General features: G+C 52.9%; 1 protein-coding gene across 1 annotated transcript; it reads left to right on the top strand.

Moving 5' to 3' along the window:
- Positions 1–329: 329 nt before the first annotated feature.
- On the top strand, positions 330–7,509 carry OPTC (opticin). Its single transcript, XM_062509730.1, has 6 exons — positions 330–551; positions 1,437–1,536; positions 3,188–3,346; positions 4,890–5,092; positions 6,431–6,526; positions 7,339–7,509. The coding sequence occupies exons 1-6, from the start codon at positions 330–332 to the stop codon at positions 7,507–7,509; spliced, it is 951 nt and encodes a 316-aa protein (XP_062365714.1).
- Positions 7,510–19,535: the final 12,026 nt, after the last annotated feature.

Below are 19,535 nucleotides of genomic sequence, written 5' to 3'. Positions count from 1 at the left end.
AGTTTTGGTTCATCTACATAGCAGGGTTAATTGTCCAGTTACAGCTCCAGGTTATGAATTCTCAGCCCCCTGGCTTGCCCCCTTCCCCTCAGTGTCGTTTTTGATTTTTGGGTACTGGGTGTCCTTGATTCTCCAGCTGGGAAGGGATTGTTTTGTCCAACTCCCCTGCGAACAGAATTTACTAACAGCGAACCTGGAGTTTTGGAGTTACACACCAAGCAGCAGAGAGTCTGAAAAACACAAAAGCTAAACCCCAAGGGATCACATCCAGCTCTTGGTGACCATTCCAGGTCCCAGCCCTGGGCACGGTGACCCTGGCTGGGTGCAGGATGTGTCCCCTGGGCTGGCTGGGCATGGCCAGCCTGTGCCTGGGGACACTTTGGGCTGTCCCAGCCAAGGACAGGAGGAAGGCAGAGAAGCCCAAGGCTGACCTGACCCTCTATGAAAACCTGGATTTGGACAACTACGACCTGACCGTGGATAACTACGGGGACATCCTGGACCTGAGCAACTACGAGGAGCTCTACGACTATGGGGACCTTGTCCCGAAGGTGAGGGGGACGCAGGAGAGATCCTGGGTGCATCCTGGGACAGGGATTTGGTGCCAGGGATGGATGTGGCACCTCAGGAGGAGCAGCCCAGGCAGCTCTCCCAGAGCTGGGGAAGGTTTTACCTGAGCCAAAAACTTGCCAGCTTTTTATTCCCTGTCAGAACCTGGATGTGAGGATAACTTCATCCCTCAGGGATTCCTTCATTCCTCTGGGATTCCTTCGTCCCTTGGAGATCCCTTCATCTCTTGGGAATTCCTTCATCCTTCAGGGATTCCTTCATCCCAAGGGGATTCCTTCATCCTTTGGGGATTCCTTCATCCCTTGGGAATTCCTTCATCCTTCAGGGATTCCTTCATCCCAAGGGGATCCCTTCATCCCAAGGGGATTCCTTCATCCCCTGGAGATCCCTTCATCCCTCGGGGGTTCCTTCATCCCTCAGGGATTCCTTCATCTCTTGGGAATTCGTTCATCCCCTGGAGATTCCTTCATCCCAAGGGGATCCCTTCATCCCAAGGGGATTCCTTCATCCCCTGGAGATCCCTTCATCCCTCGGGGGTTCCTTCATCCCTCAGGGATTCCTTCATCTCTTGGGAATTCGTTCATCCCCTGGAGATTCCTTCATCCCAAGGGGATTCCTTCATCCTACAGGGATTCCTTCAACCCTTGGAGATCCCTTCATCCCTCGGGGATTACTTCATCCTTCAGGGATTCCTTCATCCCTCGGGGCGAGGAGGGCCAGGGAGGTTCCTTGGAGATCTTGGAGAGCTTTCCAAGAAGGAATTAATGACCCCAACCCAGCGCCTGTGCCCCCCCCCACCCCCCGACCGGTGCCACCCACCCCGGAGGGGACAAGTGACAATCCCTCACACCCAGCTGTGCTTGCAGATCGAGGTTGGCACCTTGGCTCCTCGCCCCAAGGACCCCAAAACCCTCCCAGACCTGGGTGAAACCACGGCTGGAACCCCAAAACCCATCCCCGGGCAGGGTGAGTTGTGTTCCCTTGGGATCTGTGACCACAGGAGTGGAATTTTGGGGGGGAAAAAAATGGGAATTCTTGTGCGGGGTGGGGGGAGAAAAAAAGGGAATTCTTTGCAGGGCTTTGGGGTGGAATCTGCTCACACGGCGAGGCAGGAGAGAAATTTCTGGGGAAAAAAAAAAGAAAAGAACTCCAGCAAAGCAGCGACACTTTAATGAGCAGGGATTTTGCGACGGTGGCAATTAGATTAGCGGCAATTAAAATCCTGGAGCGAGGAAAAATATCTTTATTTTTTCTCTGTCAATCCAGACCGGGACAAATTAAGTGGGAGGCAAAAGGAAATTTGTGCTGAACTGCTTTTAAGGGATGGGGAAGCTCAGGGGAAACCAGGATGAAGCTTGGGGAGAGGAGGGGGATCAGGTGTGGGGGGTGGGCTCGGTTTTACCCCACCTGCCCCCCGTGCTGGGACTTTTGGGGCAGCTGGGACAGATTTTTTTTTATTATTATTATTTTTTTTAGGGCATCTGGGACAGATTTTTCTTGATTTTTGGGGCATCTGGGACAGATTTTTCTTGATCCAAAATAATTGTGCTCCCTCCGGTGGGAAAATGAAGGGAGTCAGGAGAGCTTTGGGTGTAAAAAGCTGAATTTGGGAACTTTAATCTCCCCTCCTCGTCCTGCAGGAGGGATTTGATCCTCGGCATTGATTTATGGACAGTTTTTTAGGATGGGAGTTTCCGGCCCTTCCCTGGGTTTGAGGCAGCTCTGGGTGTCACCAAATCCATGTGGCCAGAGTGTGGGAAAACCCTCCTGCTGTTCTGGGGGATTTTATGGGGTCAGGGAGCTGGGACAACTCTACTATCGTGGATTCTGTGTCCCCACAGAATGGACAAATCCTCCTGCTTTTCCTGGGTATTTTATGGGGTCAGGGGGCAGTGACATCCCTGGGTGTCACACCCACAGCAGGGTGGGTAGATCCTACAGTTGTGGGGGATTTTATGGGATCAGGGGGCTATGACAGCTCCGTGTGTCACAGATCCGTGTCCCCACAGCAGGGTGGGTAGATCCTACAGTTGTGGGGGATTTTATGGGATTAGGGGGCTGTGACAGCTCCGTGTGACACAGATCCATGTCCCCACAGTGAGGTGGGTAGATCCCAGAGCTGTGGGGTATTTTATGGGACCAGGGGCCTGTGACAGCTCCGTGTGACACAGATCCATGTCGCCACAGCGGGGTGGGTAGATCCCAGAGCTGTGGGGTATTTTATGGGATTAGGGGGCTGTGACAGCTCCGTGTGACACAGATCCGTGTCCCCACAGCAGGGTGGGTAGATCCCAGAGTTGTGGGGTATTTTATGGGACCAGGGGGCTGTGACAGCTCCGTGTGTCACACCCACAGCAGGGTGGGTAGATCCCAGAGTTGTGGGGTATTTTATGGGACCAGGGGCCTGTGACAGCTCCGTGTGACACAGATCCATGTCCCCACAGCAGGGTGGGTAGATCCCAGAGTTGTGGGGTATTTTATGGGACCAGGGGCCTGTGACAGCTCCGTGTGACACAGATCCATGTCCCCACAGCGGGGTGGGTAGATCCCAGAGCTGCGGGGGATTTTCTGGGATCAGGGGGCGGTTCCCATGGCCGAGCTGTCTCTACACCCCCAGCTCTGCCCTGCTGCCTGCTGTGCCTGTGCCTCGGCAGCTCCGTGTACTGCGACGACGCCGGGCTGGAGCAGATCCCGGCGCTGCCCCCGGACACCGAGTACCTGTACGCCCGCTTCAACCGCATCGGGGCCATCCGGAACGGGGACTTCTCCGGCCTCGGTGAGTCAGGGACACCCCAACCCAAGGAGGAGAACCCCTGGGAGCAGCCTGGGAATGGTAAAGTTAGAAAGAGTTTTATTGGGAGATTCCTGGTGGTGACGGGCGAGACCGGGATTGAATTTTTATGGTTTTACGAGGTTGGTTGTTTAGGATATTTAATAGGTGTATTTGGGATTTCTATGGTTTTATAAGGTAAATAAATTGGGATATTTAACAGGTGTATTTGGGATTTCTATGGTTTTACGAGGTTGGTTGTTTAGGATATTTAATAGATGTATTTGGGATTTCTGCAGTTTTATAAGGTTAATAATTGGGATATTTAACAGGTGTATTTGGGATTTTTACGGTTTTATAAGGTTAATAAATTGGGATATTTAACAGGTGTATTTGGGATTTCTTTGGTTTTATGACGTTGGTTGTTTAGGATATTTAATAGATGTATTTGGGATGTCTATATTTAGGATATTTCACAGGTTTGTTTGGGATTTCTGCAGTTTTATAAGGTTGATTATTCAGGACATTTAACAGGTTTATTTGGGACTTCTACAGTTTTATAAGGTAAATAAATTGGGATATTTAACAGGTGTATTTGGGATTTCTATGGTTTTACAAAGTTGGTTGTTTAGGATATTTAATAGATGTATTTGGGATTTCTATGGTTTTATAAGGTTAATAAATTGGGATATTTAACAGGTGTATTTGGGATTTCTATGGTTTTACGAGGTTGGTTGTTTAGGATATTTAATAGATGTATTTGGGATGTCTATATTTAGGATATTTCACAGGTTTGTTTGGGATTTCTGCAGTTTTATAAGGTTGATTATTCAGGACATTTAACAGGTTTATTTGGGATTTCTATGGTTTTATAAGGTTAATTAATTATGATAGTTACCAGGTACATCCAATAGGAGATTCAGTTGTTCCAGCCCCACTCTGCCCCACCTCTCATTGTGGGTCCCCTTCTTGGAATAACACCAAACAATATTTCAGGAATGCGTTTGGAAGATCAGCTCAGTGCTCCAGAATTCGAGAGAAAGTTTGGGAAAAGCACCAGAGTCAGGTTAGGAGCTGTACAACAGCAACGTACAGAGCTACAGACCTATGAAAAATGCAGAAAAATCATCACCGGGACAAGGCGAGGTGTTGGATCCTAGAAATTCGAGGGGTTTTTTTGAGCTTTCTGTGCTTTCTGGCACTGACCCCCTGGAGAACACTGCTTTCGACCTGAGAACTTGGAGAAGGCTCCCAAATTTGAGTGAGGGAGTTAAAACCAGGGGCGCGGCATTAAACAGAAGCGCGCGCTTTCACACGGTGAAGGGTTTGCAGTGTGAGGCTGAAATTGAATTTGCGGTCGAAATCACCGCTTTCACAGGAAAAACAACAACAACAACAACAACAAAAACAAAAAACCAAAAAAAAAAACCAAACAAAAAAAAAAAAAACAAAAAAAAAAACCAAAAAAAAAAAAACCAACCAGGATTTGAACACGGAATGAGGGGAATAAACCACCCTGGCTTTATCCCTCTTCCCCTCCTCCCTACAGAGAAGCTGAAGCGCATCGACCTGAGCAGCAATTCCATCTCGCGGGTGGATGCGGACGCGTTCCGGCTGCTGCCCGGGCTGCGGGAGCTGCTGCTGCCCGAGAATCGCCTGCGGGCGCTGCCCGAGCTGCCCCGCAGCATCGTGCACCTGGATGCCCGCAGGAACCGCATCCCCAGCGCCGGGCTGAGCCCCGAGGCTTTCCGAGTGTGTCCCGCACCCCGGGAGGGGCTGGGAGGGGTAGGGGGGCTGCGGGGGGAGATATAGGGGGGGCAGGTTTGGGAGTAGATATGGGGGGAGCAGGTTTGGGGGATAGTTTTTGGAGGGGCAGGTTTGGGGGGGTCAGCTACGGGGAGCAGGTTTGGGTGGGTCAGCTATGGGGGGCAGGTTTGGGGTCAGGTTTGGGGGTCAGGTTTGGGTGGGTCAGCTATGGGGGACAGATTTGGGGTCAGGTTTGGGGGTCAGGTTTGGGTGGGTCAGCTATGGGGGTCAGGTTTGGGTGGGTCAGCTATGGGGGGCAGGTTTGGGGGGGTCAGGTTTGGGGAGTCAGGTTTGGGGGGGTCAGCTATGGGGGGCAGGTTTGGGGATAGATATGGGGGGAGCAGGTTTGGGGGATAGTTTTTGGAGGGGCAGGTTTGCAGGGGTCAGGTTGGGGGGGGTCAGGTTGGGGGGGGTCAGGTTTGGGGGCATCAGCTATGGGGTGGGCAGCATTTGGGGGGCAGGTTTGGGGGTAGATATGGGGGAGGCAGGTTTGGGGGTTAGTTTTTGGAGGGGCAGGTTTGCAGGGGTCAGGTTGGGGGGGGTCAGGTTGGGGGGGGTCAGGTTTGGGTGGGTCAGCTATGGGGGGCAGCATTTAGGGGGCAGGTTTGGGGGATAGCTTTTTGGGGCAGGTTTGGGGGGGTCAGTTCTTGGGGGGTCTGGTCAAAGGGGGGTCGGGTCTAAAGGGGTTCAGCTCTGGGAGTCTCGTCTGGGAGTTCAGTTCTAGGGGGCATCAGGTCTAGGGGGTCAGGTCTGGGGGGGGGGCAGCACTTGGGGGGTAACTTCTAGGGATTCATTGGTTCATGGGTTCATGGGGTTCATCTCTATTGGGGTTCATCTTTAGGGGTTCATCTCTCAGGGGTTCATTGTTCATCTCTTGGGGTTTCATCTCTAGTGGGGGTCATCTCTGTTGGGGTTCCTCTCTATTGGGGTCATCTCTGGGATGTTCATTTTAAAGGATTCCTCTTTCATCTTCATTCTCTAGTGGGGTCAATCTGTATTGGGGTTCATCTCTTGGGGGTTGGTCTCTACTGGGGTTCACTTCTGGGGGTTAATTGGTTTGTCTCTATTGAGTTTCATCTCTAGGTGTTCCTCTCTATTTGGGTTCATCTTTAGGGGTTCATCTCTCAGGGGTTCATTGTTCATCTCTTGGGGTTTCATCTCTATTGGGGTTCCTCTCTATTGAGGTTCATCTCTATTTGGGTTCATCTCTGTGGGTTTCATCTCTAGGGGTTCCTCTCTATTTGGGTTCATCTCTAGGTGTTCACCTCTGTCCTGTCCCCACAGGACCTGAAGCAGCTGCAGTTCCTCCATCTCTCTGATAACCAGCTGGATTTTATCCCAGTGCCCCTTCCCGAGAGCCTGCGCTCGCTGCACCTCCAGGTGGGATGGGCTTTGTCTGTACCTGAGCCTAGCAGGGCCCTCCTCCCTCTCCTCCTCATCCTTTTCTTCTTGGTCCTGGTCCTGGTCCTGGTCCTGGTCCTCGTCCTGGTCCTGGTCTTGGTCTTCCTTATCCTGGGCCTAGGCCTGGGCCAGGTCCTCCTCCCCATCCCTTTGGCTCAGATTTGTCCCTTTCCCTGCACCTCCAGGTGCAATCAGGTTTACCTGAGTTTAACAGATCCCACCTCCTGCTCCCCCTCCTCCTCCTCCTTCTCCCCCTCTTCGTTGTCCTGGTCCTGGTCCTGGTTCTGGTCCTTTTCCTGGTCCTTGTCCTTTTCCTGGTCCTGGTCCTGGTCCTGGTCCTGGTCCTGGTCCTGGTTCTGGCTCTGGTCCCGGTTCTTTTCCTGGTCCCAGTCCTTTTCCTTGTCTGGGTCCTGGTCCTGGTCCTTGTCCTTGTCCTTTTCCTGGTCCTTGTCCTTGTCCTTGTCCTTGTCCTTGTCCTTGTCCTTTTCCTGGTCCTGGTCCTGGTCCTGGTTCTGGCTCTGGTCCCGGTTCTTTTCCTGGTCCCAGTCCTTTTCCTTGTCTGGGTCCTGGTCCTGGTCCTGGTCCTGGTCCTGGTCCTGGTCCTGGTCCTGGTCCTGGTCCTTGTCCTTTTCCTGGTCCTTGTCCTTTTCCTGGTCCTGGTCCTGATCCTGGTCCTTGTCTTTTTCCTGGTCCTTTTCCTGGTCCTGGTCCTTTTCCCGGTCCTTTTCCCAGTCCTCCTCTACTCATCCCCCAGTTCTGACTCCTGCTCATCCCTTCCCCGTTCCTCCCAGAACAACAACATCCGGACGATGCACGAGGACACGTTCTGTGACAGCCAGGACCAGGGCCAGATCCGCCGGGCGCTCGAGGACATCCGCCTGGACGGGAACCCCATCAACCTCAGCCTCTTCCCCAACGCCTTCTTCTGCCTGCCCCGCCTGCCCACCGGCCGCTTCTCCTGAACCCCGGAGCTGGGAATGCAGGGGAGCGTTCCCAGATCCCATCCCAAACCTGCAGCCTCCTGGAAAATGTGGTTAAATGTAGTTAAAGTGGATGAAAATGTGGTTATATTTGAGGAAAATGTGGTTAAATTTGGTTAAATTTGAGGAAAATGTAGTTAAAGTGGAGGAAAATGTGGTTATATTTGAGGAAAATGTGGTTAAATTTGGTTAAAGTTGAGGAAAATGTGGTTAAATGTGGTTAAATTTGAGGAAATGTGGTTAAATGTAGTTTAATTTGAGGAAAATGTGGTTAAATATGGTTTAATTTGAGGGAAATGTGGTTAAATGTGGTTAAATGAGCCCCAGGAAGATGCTGAGATCCTCTCCAGGGTGTCCTGGGCAGGGATGCGGAGCTGTGTTCCTCCAGGGAGGTGACACTTGAGCCATCTCAGGTGTGATCTGTCCCCAGGGGGGTGTGGCACATCCAGCTGTGACCTCTGGGCACAGCTGGGCTGTCCCCGTGCACTCCCAAAGAGGATAAAACGGGAAATCCCCGCACAGGGACACCGGAATCTTCCATCCACTCATCCCAGACCGGTTCAGCCCCGGGAATGGGGACTGGGAGCTGCCCTGGCTCAGGGTGGGAGCTCCAGCACCCCTGGGTGAGAGGGCATCCTTGGATCTGGGATGGTATCCATGGATTTGGGATGGTATCCATGGATCTGGGATGGTAACCACGGATTTGGGACAATAGCCACAGATTTGGGACGGCATCCACGGATTTGGGATGGCATCCTTGGATCTGGGATGGTATCTGTGGATTTGGGATGGTATCCATGGATTTGGGATGGTGTCCATAGATCTGGGATGGTGTCCGTGGATCTGGGATGGTAACCATGGATTTGGGATGGTATCCATGGATTTGGGATGACATCCTTGGATTTGGGATGGTGTCCATGGATTGGGGACAATACCCATGGATTTGGGATGGTAACCATGGATTTGGGATGGTATCCATGGATTTGGGATGGTATCCATGGATTTGAGATGGTATCCATGGATTTGGGATGGTAACCGTGGATTTGGGATGGTATCCATGGATTTGGGATGGTATCCATGGATTTGGGATGGTAACCATGCATTTGAGATGGTATCCATGGATTTGGGATGGTAACCATGGATTTGGGATGGTGTCCATAGATCTGGGATGGTGTCCGTGGATCTGGGATGGTAACCACGGATTTGGGATGGTATCCATGGATTTGGGATGGTATCCATGGATTTGGGATGACATCCTTGGATTTGGGATGGTGTCCATGGATTGGGGACAATACCCATGGATTTGTGACAGTATCCATGGTTTTGGAGCTGCAGAGAAACCTGGAGATCCAGGGGTCCAAGAGCAGTGCCAGGAGCAGCAGGACAATCCCCGGGACGGAGCTAAAATCCCTGGGATCATCCCGGCTCTCCGCAGGCAGGAGGAGCTGCCCAGCGGTGTGAGATAATTTCCATGCCACGCGTTCATCCCTTATATTTTTATCCACATGTAAGGAACACCGCGAGGGGGATGACACATCCCTGGAGAATCCAAACCCCTGAACTGAAACCACGGAGCTCAGCCCACATCCCTCGGAGCCCGGGGACGCATCCGAAGGCGGCTGGAGAAAATCTGGGAAGAGGATCCAGCTCCTCATCCATTGGGACCTGGAGCCCGTGGAGCTGGAGAGGAGCGTGGGCACGTCCTCTCATCCCTTTTCCATGCAAAACCCACTCAGGAGTGGATTGTTGACCCAAAATCCTTGGTAAATGGGGATTTGGAGTTGTTTTATCCAAAATTCCAGGATTTGTCACCGCTGTTGTCGCGTCAGCCTTGAGACAGCTCTGCCTGCGGATCCGCCGTCCTCGCATCCTCCTCCATCCCCATCCATCCTTCCAACACCTTCCCACCATCCTTCATCCTGCTGATCCCATGGGATGGAGCCCCCAAATCCAAATCCAACCCCAGCTCTGCCCCTCCAGAGCTCTGGAAAAGGTGGGAACCCCCCCTGTCCTACCCCGAGGGATGAGGGGACCCCAAAGCCACCCAACGCCCCTAAATCTCAACTCTCCTCCAGCAAATCCCCCTCAGAGCGACTCATTTCTGCTGGAAAAGTCGGGATTTCTGCAAACCAGGCTCCAGCAGGATGGAATTGGCCAAATTTTCCCGAGCAGGTTCTTCGCGTTCGTCCCGCTAGAGGGCAAAGGCAGAGTGTGGGGAATGCCGGACCTTCCCTTCGCTCCTGGGGGCTTTGGGTGTCCCGGCATTGGGAACAGCCCGGGAATTACCAGGGAAGGGCTCAGAGGAGCTGCAGGAGCCTGGGCTGCGGCAGGAGGGTGAGGGCAGGGCAGGGACGGCTCCCAGATTGACAGAAATCCCAAATTTCCCACAGCAGGGAGGGGTTCTGGGGGGAGCTGTGATGGGGCAGAGTTGAGGTTCGGGGCGGGTGTCTGCCATGGGTGGCTTTTGCGTCCCTGTCACCGGGCAGGAGGGACCAGGATGGGGCAGGAAGGACCCTGGAGGGACCTCCCCCCCCCCCCGAGCTGGGGCTGTTTTGGGGCTCGGTTATTGATTATTGGGGCAGTTATCGATCGTGTCCTAGCTGGGAAGGGCCACCCCTCCTGGGGACTGTCCCCAGGCGCTCCTCGAGCATCGAGATCCTGTCCTGGAGCAGCCAGAGGGGCACAGAGCCCTCCTGCATCCCTGTGCTCCCCTCCATCCCTCCTCCCTCTCCCGGGGAGCATTTCCGTGTGGAATTCCTGGCTCTGCCTCCCTCCCTGCTCGCTGTGCCGCTCAAGGTCACCTTCCCTCGGCGGGGCTGGATTGTCACTTATTGATCGCTCGGCTCTGCCAGCGCAGCCGAGCCCCCGCCAGCTCCGCATCCCGCAGCTCTCGGCTGCTCCATATGGGCCCCCTCCTCCTCCTCCTCCTCCTCCTCTTCCTCCTCCTCCTCCTCCATCCTGCCCTCTCCGCTCCGCTCCCAGCCCCGCCACCAAAACACAGTCTGAGAATCCGCCAAATTTTCTGAGTCCTGGAGAGGGGGTCCTGTGTGACACCCATGGGGACAGTGTGTGTGACACCCCATGGGGACTGTGTGTGTGACACCCCTGGGGGATTCTGTGTGCCCCCCCCGGGGGATTCCGTGTGACACCCATGGGGGATTCTGTGTGACACCCATGGGGACAGTGTGTGACACCCCTGGGGGATTCCGTGTGACACCCATGGGGACAGTGTGTGACACCCCTGGGGGATTCCGTGTGACACCCATGGGGACAGTGTGTGACACCCATGAGTGACAGTGTGTGCCCAGGAGTTCCCTCCATCCTCTTCTTCCCAGGAATTCCCACCTCCAAGTCCCACATTCCCAATTCCCTCTCCCTGCTCCTCACTCAGATTTCCTCTCCCTTTCCCCCCCACCAGGAGCAGTCCCGTGTCCTTTGGTCACCGCTTGGGGACAGAACCGTCCCCTGGTGTCCCTTTGTCCCAGGGCCAGCTCAGGGATGTAAACAGGGAAGGAAGATGGAATTTTCATCCTTCTGATCCCTGAAAAAAGCTGGGAAGATCCCCCAGAAAGACCAAAACATCATTTCCCTGCCTGAATCCCAATGGGCTCCTTTGGGGTCGTTGCTGGAGTCATTAATTCCCTCTGGGAATTAACAGATTATTCTGATAATTAATGGTGCTGCTCCAGTTCCGGACTTCTCTTTTTTTTTTTATTTTTCTCCAGAATATCCCAGCGCTGGGATTGATTAGGTGGGATCTGGGGATGAAAGGGCCGCTCATGAATTATCCCTGAGGTGCGGACAGCTCTGGGATCCCTCCAGGGGAACTCAACAATGGGAATGGGAGCGGGGTGGAGGGAACAGCCTGAGCTTTCCTTCTCCCCATTTTCCCCTTCACCGCTGGAAAAACAAACAAACAAAAAAAAAACAAAAACAAAAACAAAAAAAAAATAAAGAAAGAAAGAAAGGAGGAGGGGAAAAGGCAGCAAAACACAGCAAACACATTCCTTGCTGTTTTCTCGCTTTTTTTTTCACATCCCCCCCTCCCCCTCGAATTGTGTAAAAATAATCCGTAGAAAATCAGGTTTCTCCTGCTCAGCATTCCCAAAGGACTGGGGGTTCCTGCAGCATCCCAGGGCTTTCCTGGATTTCTCTGGGATCGGGATGCCGTGCCCTGAGCAGCTCCGGGCTGGGAGATGAGACCACCACGCTGTTATTTTTAGCAGAGCCGCGTTCGGTGCTGTCAACGGGAAAAGCTCCGGGAGGAGAAGCGTGAATTCCCGGGAAGGGGGGCCCTGGATGAACCCGGCTCCTGCTCAGGGAACAGCTCCCAGGGGCCTGGGTCTGGGGGAAAGGGGGTTCAGGGGTGCTGGGATGGGGTGGAGGATGCCCAGCAGAGGGACGCGGTGGCCCCGTGGCAGCCAGGAGTGGCAGTGTCACCTCCCCGAGGGGTGACAGCAGCGTGGACCCCCAAAACTGGGAATGTTCTCCCATCCTGCCGTGCTCCCAAAGCAAAGGCTCCTGGATCCTGCCCTGGGGGAGTCCCGGAATAAGAAAAATTCTCTCCAGCCCCATTCCCAGGGGGATCATCTCCAGTCTGGTCATGGAGAAATGAGGAAATGGCTCTTCCATGCCGCAATCCCGATTTTTCCAAGGAGATCCAGCACCCCGATGGGCACGAGGCTCTCCCTCACTGGGAATTCAGAGTTCGCCCCCCCACACCACCTTTTTTTTTTTTTCTAATAGATTTTTTTTTTTTTTTAATTTCACCTCTTCCAAGCGGGATTTGGGATGGTTTTGGGGTGGCAGCAGACACCGTTTCGGGGAGCCCCGGGATCCGAACAGGAGGAGGGGAGCTCTGATTGATCGGCGTCTTTTAAAATAACCACCAGGAGCCTGGATCTTCCCTTTCTGTAGGATGTGGAAAACCTGGAGAGGGGGAAGAGAGAGAAACAGCTCCGAGCGAGCCGAGTGTAAGGATCGCTAATTTATGATCAGAGAAAAGCTGGAGCTGGAAGATCGCGGGGAGAGGACCCGGCTGAGGAGAAATCTCTTTTCTCCAGGGCTCGGCTTCCCCACGGGGAAAATTGTGGGAACGCAGAGCGCGCTTAGCCCAAATTGCTGCTCCAGGGATTATTCCTGCCCGCCTTTCCCTGCCCTGGTGCTTCCAGCTGCACCGGGAGCTTTGGCTTTTTCTGACCCTGCCCTTTGGGATGCAATTCCCTGAGAAGATCTGGGGATACTGCCGGCCCCACGAGTTCCCATTTTGCTGATTTTTGGTGTTTTTTGTTTGTTTGTTTGTTTTTTTTTGTTGTTGGTTTTTTTGGGGGGGGGGTTGGGGGGTGGGAGTGTGTTCCTTTGCGCGCCCAGAGCAGGGTGGGGGAATTTGAATTCCCAAATCGCAGAGGATTTTCCTTCCAGGACCCCTGGGACATGGATTTTCCCCTTGCGGTGTGTGACCCGAGGGTGGTGGATGGTGTGGCCGCTGGTGACACCGTGGTGGCCCCGCTGTCGCCATGAGGCCAGGAGAGGTTTTTAACCTCAGGGGGCCCGAGGAGCCGGGAGAGCCCCGAGGGAATCGCGGCACATCCAGCAGGGATCGCTCCCTCCCCTTCCTCCGGCCGTCCCCGATGTCCCCAGCTGTGTCCCCTCCCTCCCGAGGCCACCAGGGCTGGCACCCCGATGTCCCCAGCTCTGTCCCCTCTCTCTCGAGGTCACCAGGGCTGGCACCCCGATGTCCCCAGCTCTGTCCCCTCCCTCCCGAGGCCACCAGGGCTGGCACCCCGATGTCCCCAGCTCTGTCCCCTCCCTCCCGAGGCCACCAGGGCTGCTCCAACCCCTCCGGATGAGACGAGGATCGATGGCTGCGCTCAGGAGTTATTGATCCCTGGGGGATCGATGCCCGCTGGATTCTCCATGGAGCGGGAAACGCCGGGAATGCGCCGCTCCGGCGCCTCCTGCACCTGCATATATTTGTCTTTTAAGTCGATTTATTTGTCTTTTAAATCGATTTATTTGTCTTATAAATCGATTTATTCGGCATTGGAGCTGCTGGAAGTGGTCTCCGGTGGGCGCTGTTTTTTGGGAAGGGCAGATTTTGGGAAGGGCTCCATAAACCGGGAATTTCTGATGGACCCCCCGGTGCTGGCGGGTGGCATTCCCTGAGATTATCTCTGCAATTAAAGCCGATTTTCCCCCAAAATTCCACCACGATCTGGCTCTGATCACCAGTTTGGGGGAAATTCAGCCTCTCGAGTCCGTCAGATTGGAAAATTTGGCTTTGAATCCTTTATTAACGGGAATTTGGGAATCTGGTGGATGCTGTCCCCACACAGGAGAGAGGTTTAGATTCATGGGAATTGTTTATCCTGCCCTAAAGCAGGAAGAAAATGTGAAAATTGAGATTATGAAGGGAAATTGCCGCTCTGGCCCATCCTGATTTTTTTTTTTTCCTGCAGGGATTGAGAGTGGCAGGGACAGGAGGGAGGGGACCTCTGGTGCCATTAAATGGGGGGGGAAAAAAAATAAAAATCAATTTATAATCGTGGCCTCATCGATCCCTGCTGTTCCTGCTCTTCCCTGCACTGGGAGAAGATGGAGAATCCCAGAGCTGGGGGTATGGAATGGTGCCAGCATTTTTCAGGTGTAAAGCAGGAAATTTTCTCCTGAAATAAAACGTGGATTTCTCCTTAAATAAAATGTGAATTTTTCCTTAAATCAAGGAGGAGCTGCAGGGTCTGGAGAAGGAGCCTCCAATTGCAAAAAGCATCTCGAATCCCAAAATTTTCCAGCTGGATGTCCTGTAAGTGCTTCCAGAGATGGGGAATCACCTGATGGAGCTCAAGGAAGGTCATGAAGGTTTGGAGGGAAAATCAAACCACGGGAAAGAGACCAGAGCCAGGAAAAAAAAAAAAAGTCAATTTTTAGGGATTGGAATAGAAAAATCAAATTGTTTTTTTTCTAGGAAAATTGGGATTTGCTGAAACTCCACCATATTTATGGAACAAAAACATTGATTTTAACAGATTTATGCTTTCAAATGTTTTTTTTTTTTTTTTTTTTTTTTTTTTTTTTGGGAAAGGGAAACTTCCCAAAGTGCCAGAAGATCCCAGGAAAACATTTCCCCACTGGAGCTGAATCTATCCCTCAGCTCCCAAAATTGCTTTTTAATTTTGCTGCCCATGTTGCAAAATCCCCTTGGAAGGGGCTGAAATCCTGCTGGGAATGGCCAGGGTGGATTTCAGGCAGGCTGGGATTAACTCGTTCCATCTGGGATTTTCCAACCATGCCCCTTTCTTCACCCCTTTCTTTTCCAGGAGAGTTTTTTATCCCATCCCATCTCAGGGATCCCATCCCATGGATCCCATCCCATCCCATGGATCCCATCCCATGGATCCCATCCCATCCCATCCCATCCCATCTCCAGCCCCATTTGCACAGCCAAACCCTCATGGATTCTTCCAACCCCTCTGGGAATTTTACCTGGGATCAGCTCCAGGCCCAGATCCAAACCCGTGGCATCATTCCCAAACCCATTCCCAGGTTTTCCTGGGAGCAGCAGCAGCTCTGGGATCCTGCTCCTCTCCATGACTTTTCTGTCCCCATCCCAGACCCTTTTTCCCCCTAAATCTCCTCCACATTTTCATCCTCATCCTTTTTTGGATCTTGTTGTTTTTGGTTTTTATTTTCCCCAGGGATTTCCCCTGAGATTTCACTCCTGCTTTTCCCCCTCAACCTCCTTTCAAAACCACTTCCCTGAGAACTTTGCCACGGAAAAAAAAAAAAAAAAATTGGGAAAGAAGAACCAACCCCTTGTTCCGAGGCTGCTCTTGCTCTTTTTCCAGTCACAAGGGTGAACTGGAGCAAAACTTTCCATCCCCAACAGGGACAGAGAGAGAGAGAGGGAGAAGGAACCAACCCTCCCTCAATAAAAAAAGAAGTTTAAACTTCCCAAAAAACCACTCCAAGATCAGCAAAACCAGTGTTTCCCCTGTATCCCTGTTATTTTGGAAAAAAAATCAGGGAGTTTGTGGCTTTAAGCAGGGGGAAATGTCGGAGTTTTTTGGGATGGGATGGGTGAAGGGGTGCAAATATTGGTGGGTTTAGGTTCTTCCCATTTTAGGGGCACTGGGAGCCATCGCAGATCCCAGTGTTGGCACCTGGCATTGAGGGACCTTGAAATCCAGGGATTTAAGGGGATTTTTTTTTTTTTTTTTTTTTTTTTTGGGAGAGGCAGAGACGTGGTTTAAATTCTGAAGCAGCCTCAGAATTCCAGGAATTGGGATTTTGGGAACACCCAGCCTGAGGAGAGATGGGATCAGGCGCTGCTTTTCCAGCTGGGAATTGTCTGGGAGCACCCATGGAGACCTCGGAGAAGGGAAGGGAGGTTTGGGAATTATTTCTTTTTTTTTTGGGGGGGGGAATGTTTCCTCTTGCAGCATCTTTGGCTTGACCTGGGGCACCCGGGGGTGCTCGGGAGGGGCGATCCCAGCTGGAAGCTGGCAGGGAAAGGCACAATCCTGGAACTCCAGCGTGGATATCCCAGAGCAACGGGAACACAATTCCAGGCTCCTGGAGCTGCTCCCAGCCCTGCTCCATGGAAAGCTCCGGGGACAGCAGGCACAGCCTTAAAAGGTGTGGCAGGAACAGAGGTGGCAATTCCAAAAATATTCCTGCCTTCATCCATCTCATTCCCAACATCCCCTGAGGGTGTCTCCAGGGCAGGGATGTCCCCAAATTCCGCAGGGACATGACCTGGCTGTGGCATCAGCACGCAAAATTTCTGCCTAGGAAGGCTGGCTGTGGTTTGCAGGGATAAAGTGGGAATGCTGAGGGGTGGAAATCCTCCCTCCTCTGGAAGTCATCCTCCCTGGGGACGTTGGAGATTCCTGGAGATGCCTGTGGTCCCTCCAGAAAAGTGGGGCACGGAGCAAATTATTTATTGTTTCTGTGACTCCTGAAATCGAGCTGGGACTTTGGACAAGTGGGGAAAAACAAGGAAAAAAAGAGGAATAAAATAAGGAAAAAATGGGGAATACGATAAAGAAAAAAAAAAAAAAAAAAAAAAAAGAGAGAGACGTGAGCAAATGAATGCAGGCAAAAAGAAACATCCAGGAATTTCCAGGTGAATCCATCCATGGATTTGCGGAGGGATGGGGATGCTGGGAAGGGTCTGGGTTGGGAAGTGTCCCCAGAGGGGCTTTTCCAAAGGTTCCCATGGGGCTGAGGGGTGTGGGATGGAGCCGGTGGCATTCCCTGACACAAATCCCGCTGAATTTTAATCCCCACATCCCCTCTGCCCACTATGGGCAGGGTGACATTCTTTGGAATGTTTCCCACCTGGATTTAAGGACTCAAACCCCTCTGGCTTTCCGAGGTCGCTTTGTCACCATCACCCCGAGTGCCAGCGGGGCTGGGTGACAGTGCCAGCTGCAGGGGACAGTCCGGGTGGCACCGGCTGCTCCCACATCCCGCGGTTTTCCCGGCTCCAGGGTTGATTCCGTGCTATGGAATGGTGAAATGTCCTTTCCCTGTCAACCCTCCTGGTTTATTTTAGGACTTTTCCCGGCTCGTGATGCCACAGGATTCTCCAGGAGCCCACGGTGTCCCTGCGTGTCCCTCGCCACCCCCAGCCCCATTCCTGAATTTTCATCAGCTCCGGGAAGCAGCTCCATAAATCACCGGGGAGCCGGGAAATTAAAATCGTTACGGTGATAAATGGGGTTTATTTCACTTTTAAGGAGTGGGATCATGGGAAAGAGCAGGGCAGGAGCAGGGAAAAGGAGGTGCTGCATTCTCCATTTGGGAAAAATTGTGGGATTAAGGTGGTGGGTGAGAGAGGGAAAGGGAGAAGTGAGGGAAGGCTGAGGATTCCTTGCAGGGATGGAGGGAATGTGGGAGGTGTGAGGGTTTCCAGGAATTTTTGGGGTGCTGTGCTGCACTGCTCAGGGGTGTGCTCACCCCACAGGGCTGTTCCTGGTCATGGAATGGTTCAAATCCACAAGGAAATCTTATCCTTGGGTCCAGGCAGCGGTGATTATCCACCGGCCTCTGCAGCACCCACAGGATGCAAATCCTGCAGAATCTAAATCCTGCAGAACCCAAATCCCACAGGATTCAAATCCTGCAGAACCCAAATCCCACAGGATTCAAATCCTGCAGAACCCAAATCCTACAGAGCCCAAATCCCACAGGATTCAAATCCTGCAGAACCCAAATCCTGCAGAACTCAAATCCCACAGGATTCAAATCCTGCAGAACCCAAATCCTACAGAACTCAAATCCCACAGGATTCAAATCCTGCAGAACCCAAATCCTACAGAACTCAAATCCCAGAGGATTCAAATCCTGCAGAACCCAAATCCTGCAGAACTCAAATCCCAGAGGATTCAAATCCTGCAGAACGCAAATCCTACAGAACTCAAATACTGCAGGATTCAAATCCTGCAGAACGCAAATCCTACAGAACTCAAATACTGCAGGATTCAAATCCTGCAGAACCCAAATCCTACAGAACCCAAATCCTGCAGAACCCAAATCCCAGAGGATTCAAATCCTGCAGAACACAAATCCCACAGAACTCAAATCCCACAAGATGCAAATCCTGCAGAACCCAAAACCTGTTGCATCCAAATCCCTCAGCACCCAAATCCCAATAATTCCTGCATCCCATAGCACCTGCATCCTTTGGCATGTACATCCTGCAGCACCCGTGTCCCACATCACTGATATCCCACAGCCCCCAAATCCCACAGATATCCCATAGCCCCCAAATCCCACAGCACCCAAATCCCACAGCACCCACATCCCACATCCCCCAAATCCCAAAGCCCCCAAATCCCACAGCACCCAAATCCCAGAGCACCCACATCCCACATCCCCCAAATCCCAAAGCCCCCAAATCCCACAGCACCCAAATCCCAGAGCACCCACATCCCACAGCCCCCTCGCCCCTCAGCCCCAGCCCGGCCCCGCAGCCACCGCGGGCTCCCTGAGCCCAGGGCAGCTCCGCATGGAACGGCTCCAGGATTTGGCCCCAGAACTGCCGGGATGGGAGCCTGCAGCAATAAATCATCGCTGCCCTGAGCCACGGGGCATTTCCTGGGATTAATGACCGGCTCAGGGAGGAGTTGGTGATTTGGGATGAGGCCAAAATTCCCATTTACCCCACCCGGTGCTGAGTCCCTGCGCACTTTTTGTGCCAAGGTCAGCAAAACCTTTTCCAGCCAATTTTAAAAATTATTATTAATAAGAATAATCAAGTGTTTGAAATGGATTTTCATTCCCACCACGGTGATGCCACCAGGTCACTGCGGAGAGAGGGGGGATGGATACCCCTGGTATTAAAAATGGAAATGGAAAGAGCATCCCTATCCCCCAAGAACCTTTTCCTGGCTCTCCCGGGGACAGGAGCGTGTTGGGGACATTCCTTGGCCTCTCCTGGAGTTCCCACCGGGATTTGACACCCTGGAATTGCCGGGAAGGGACGGGGCAGAGGAAACTCTGTCGGGAGCAGAGCAGGACGCGGGACCTGGGCGATTCCCCCGATGGAAGTTTGCGGGTTGCCGCGGCAAGGGGAGAGCCGGGCTAATCCTCGGCTTTCCTTTCTTCCAAGGAAAGAAAGTTTTGTGCTCCTGACAGCGGGTGGGAGCGGCGCGGTGGGATCAGAGCCCTGGGATGTGCTGGGAATGCGGGAACAGCCCCGTGGGATGCGCTGGGAATTCGATGGGATCAGAGCCCTGGGATGCGCTGGGAATGAGGAACAGCCCTGTGGGATGCGTTGGGATCAGAGCCCTGGGATGTGCTGGGAATGCGGGAACAGCCCCGTGGGATGCGCTGGGAATTCGATGGGATCAGAGCCCTGGGATGCGCTGGGAATGAGGAACAGCCCCGTGGGATGCGTTGGGATCAGAGCCCTGGGATGTGCTGGGAATGCGGGAACAGCCCCGTGGGAAGCTCCGGCTCTGCTGCTGCCACTCCCACGTGTGTTCAGGGACACAAAAACACCC

This window comes from Cinclus cinclus, chromosome 27, assembly GCF_963662255.1.
Source record: "Cinclus cinclus chromosome 27, bCinCin1.1, whole genome shotgun sequence".
Lineage (NCBI taxonomy): Eukaryota > Metazoa > Chordata > Aves > Passeriformes > Cinclidae > Cinclus > Cinclus cinclus.
Note: the sequence above shows the minus strand (reverse complement) of the source record. Positions and strands in the feature narration are given on the sequence as shown.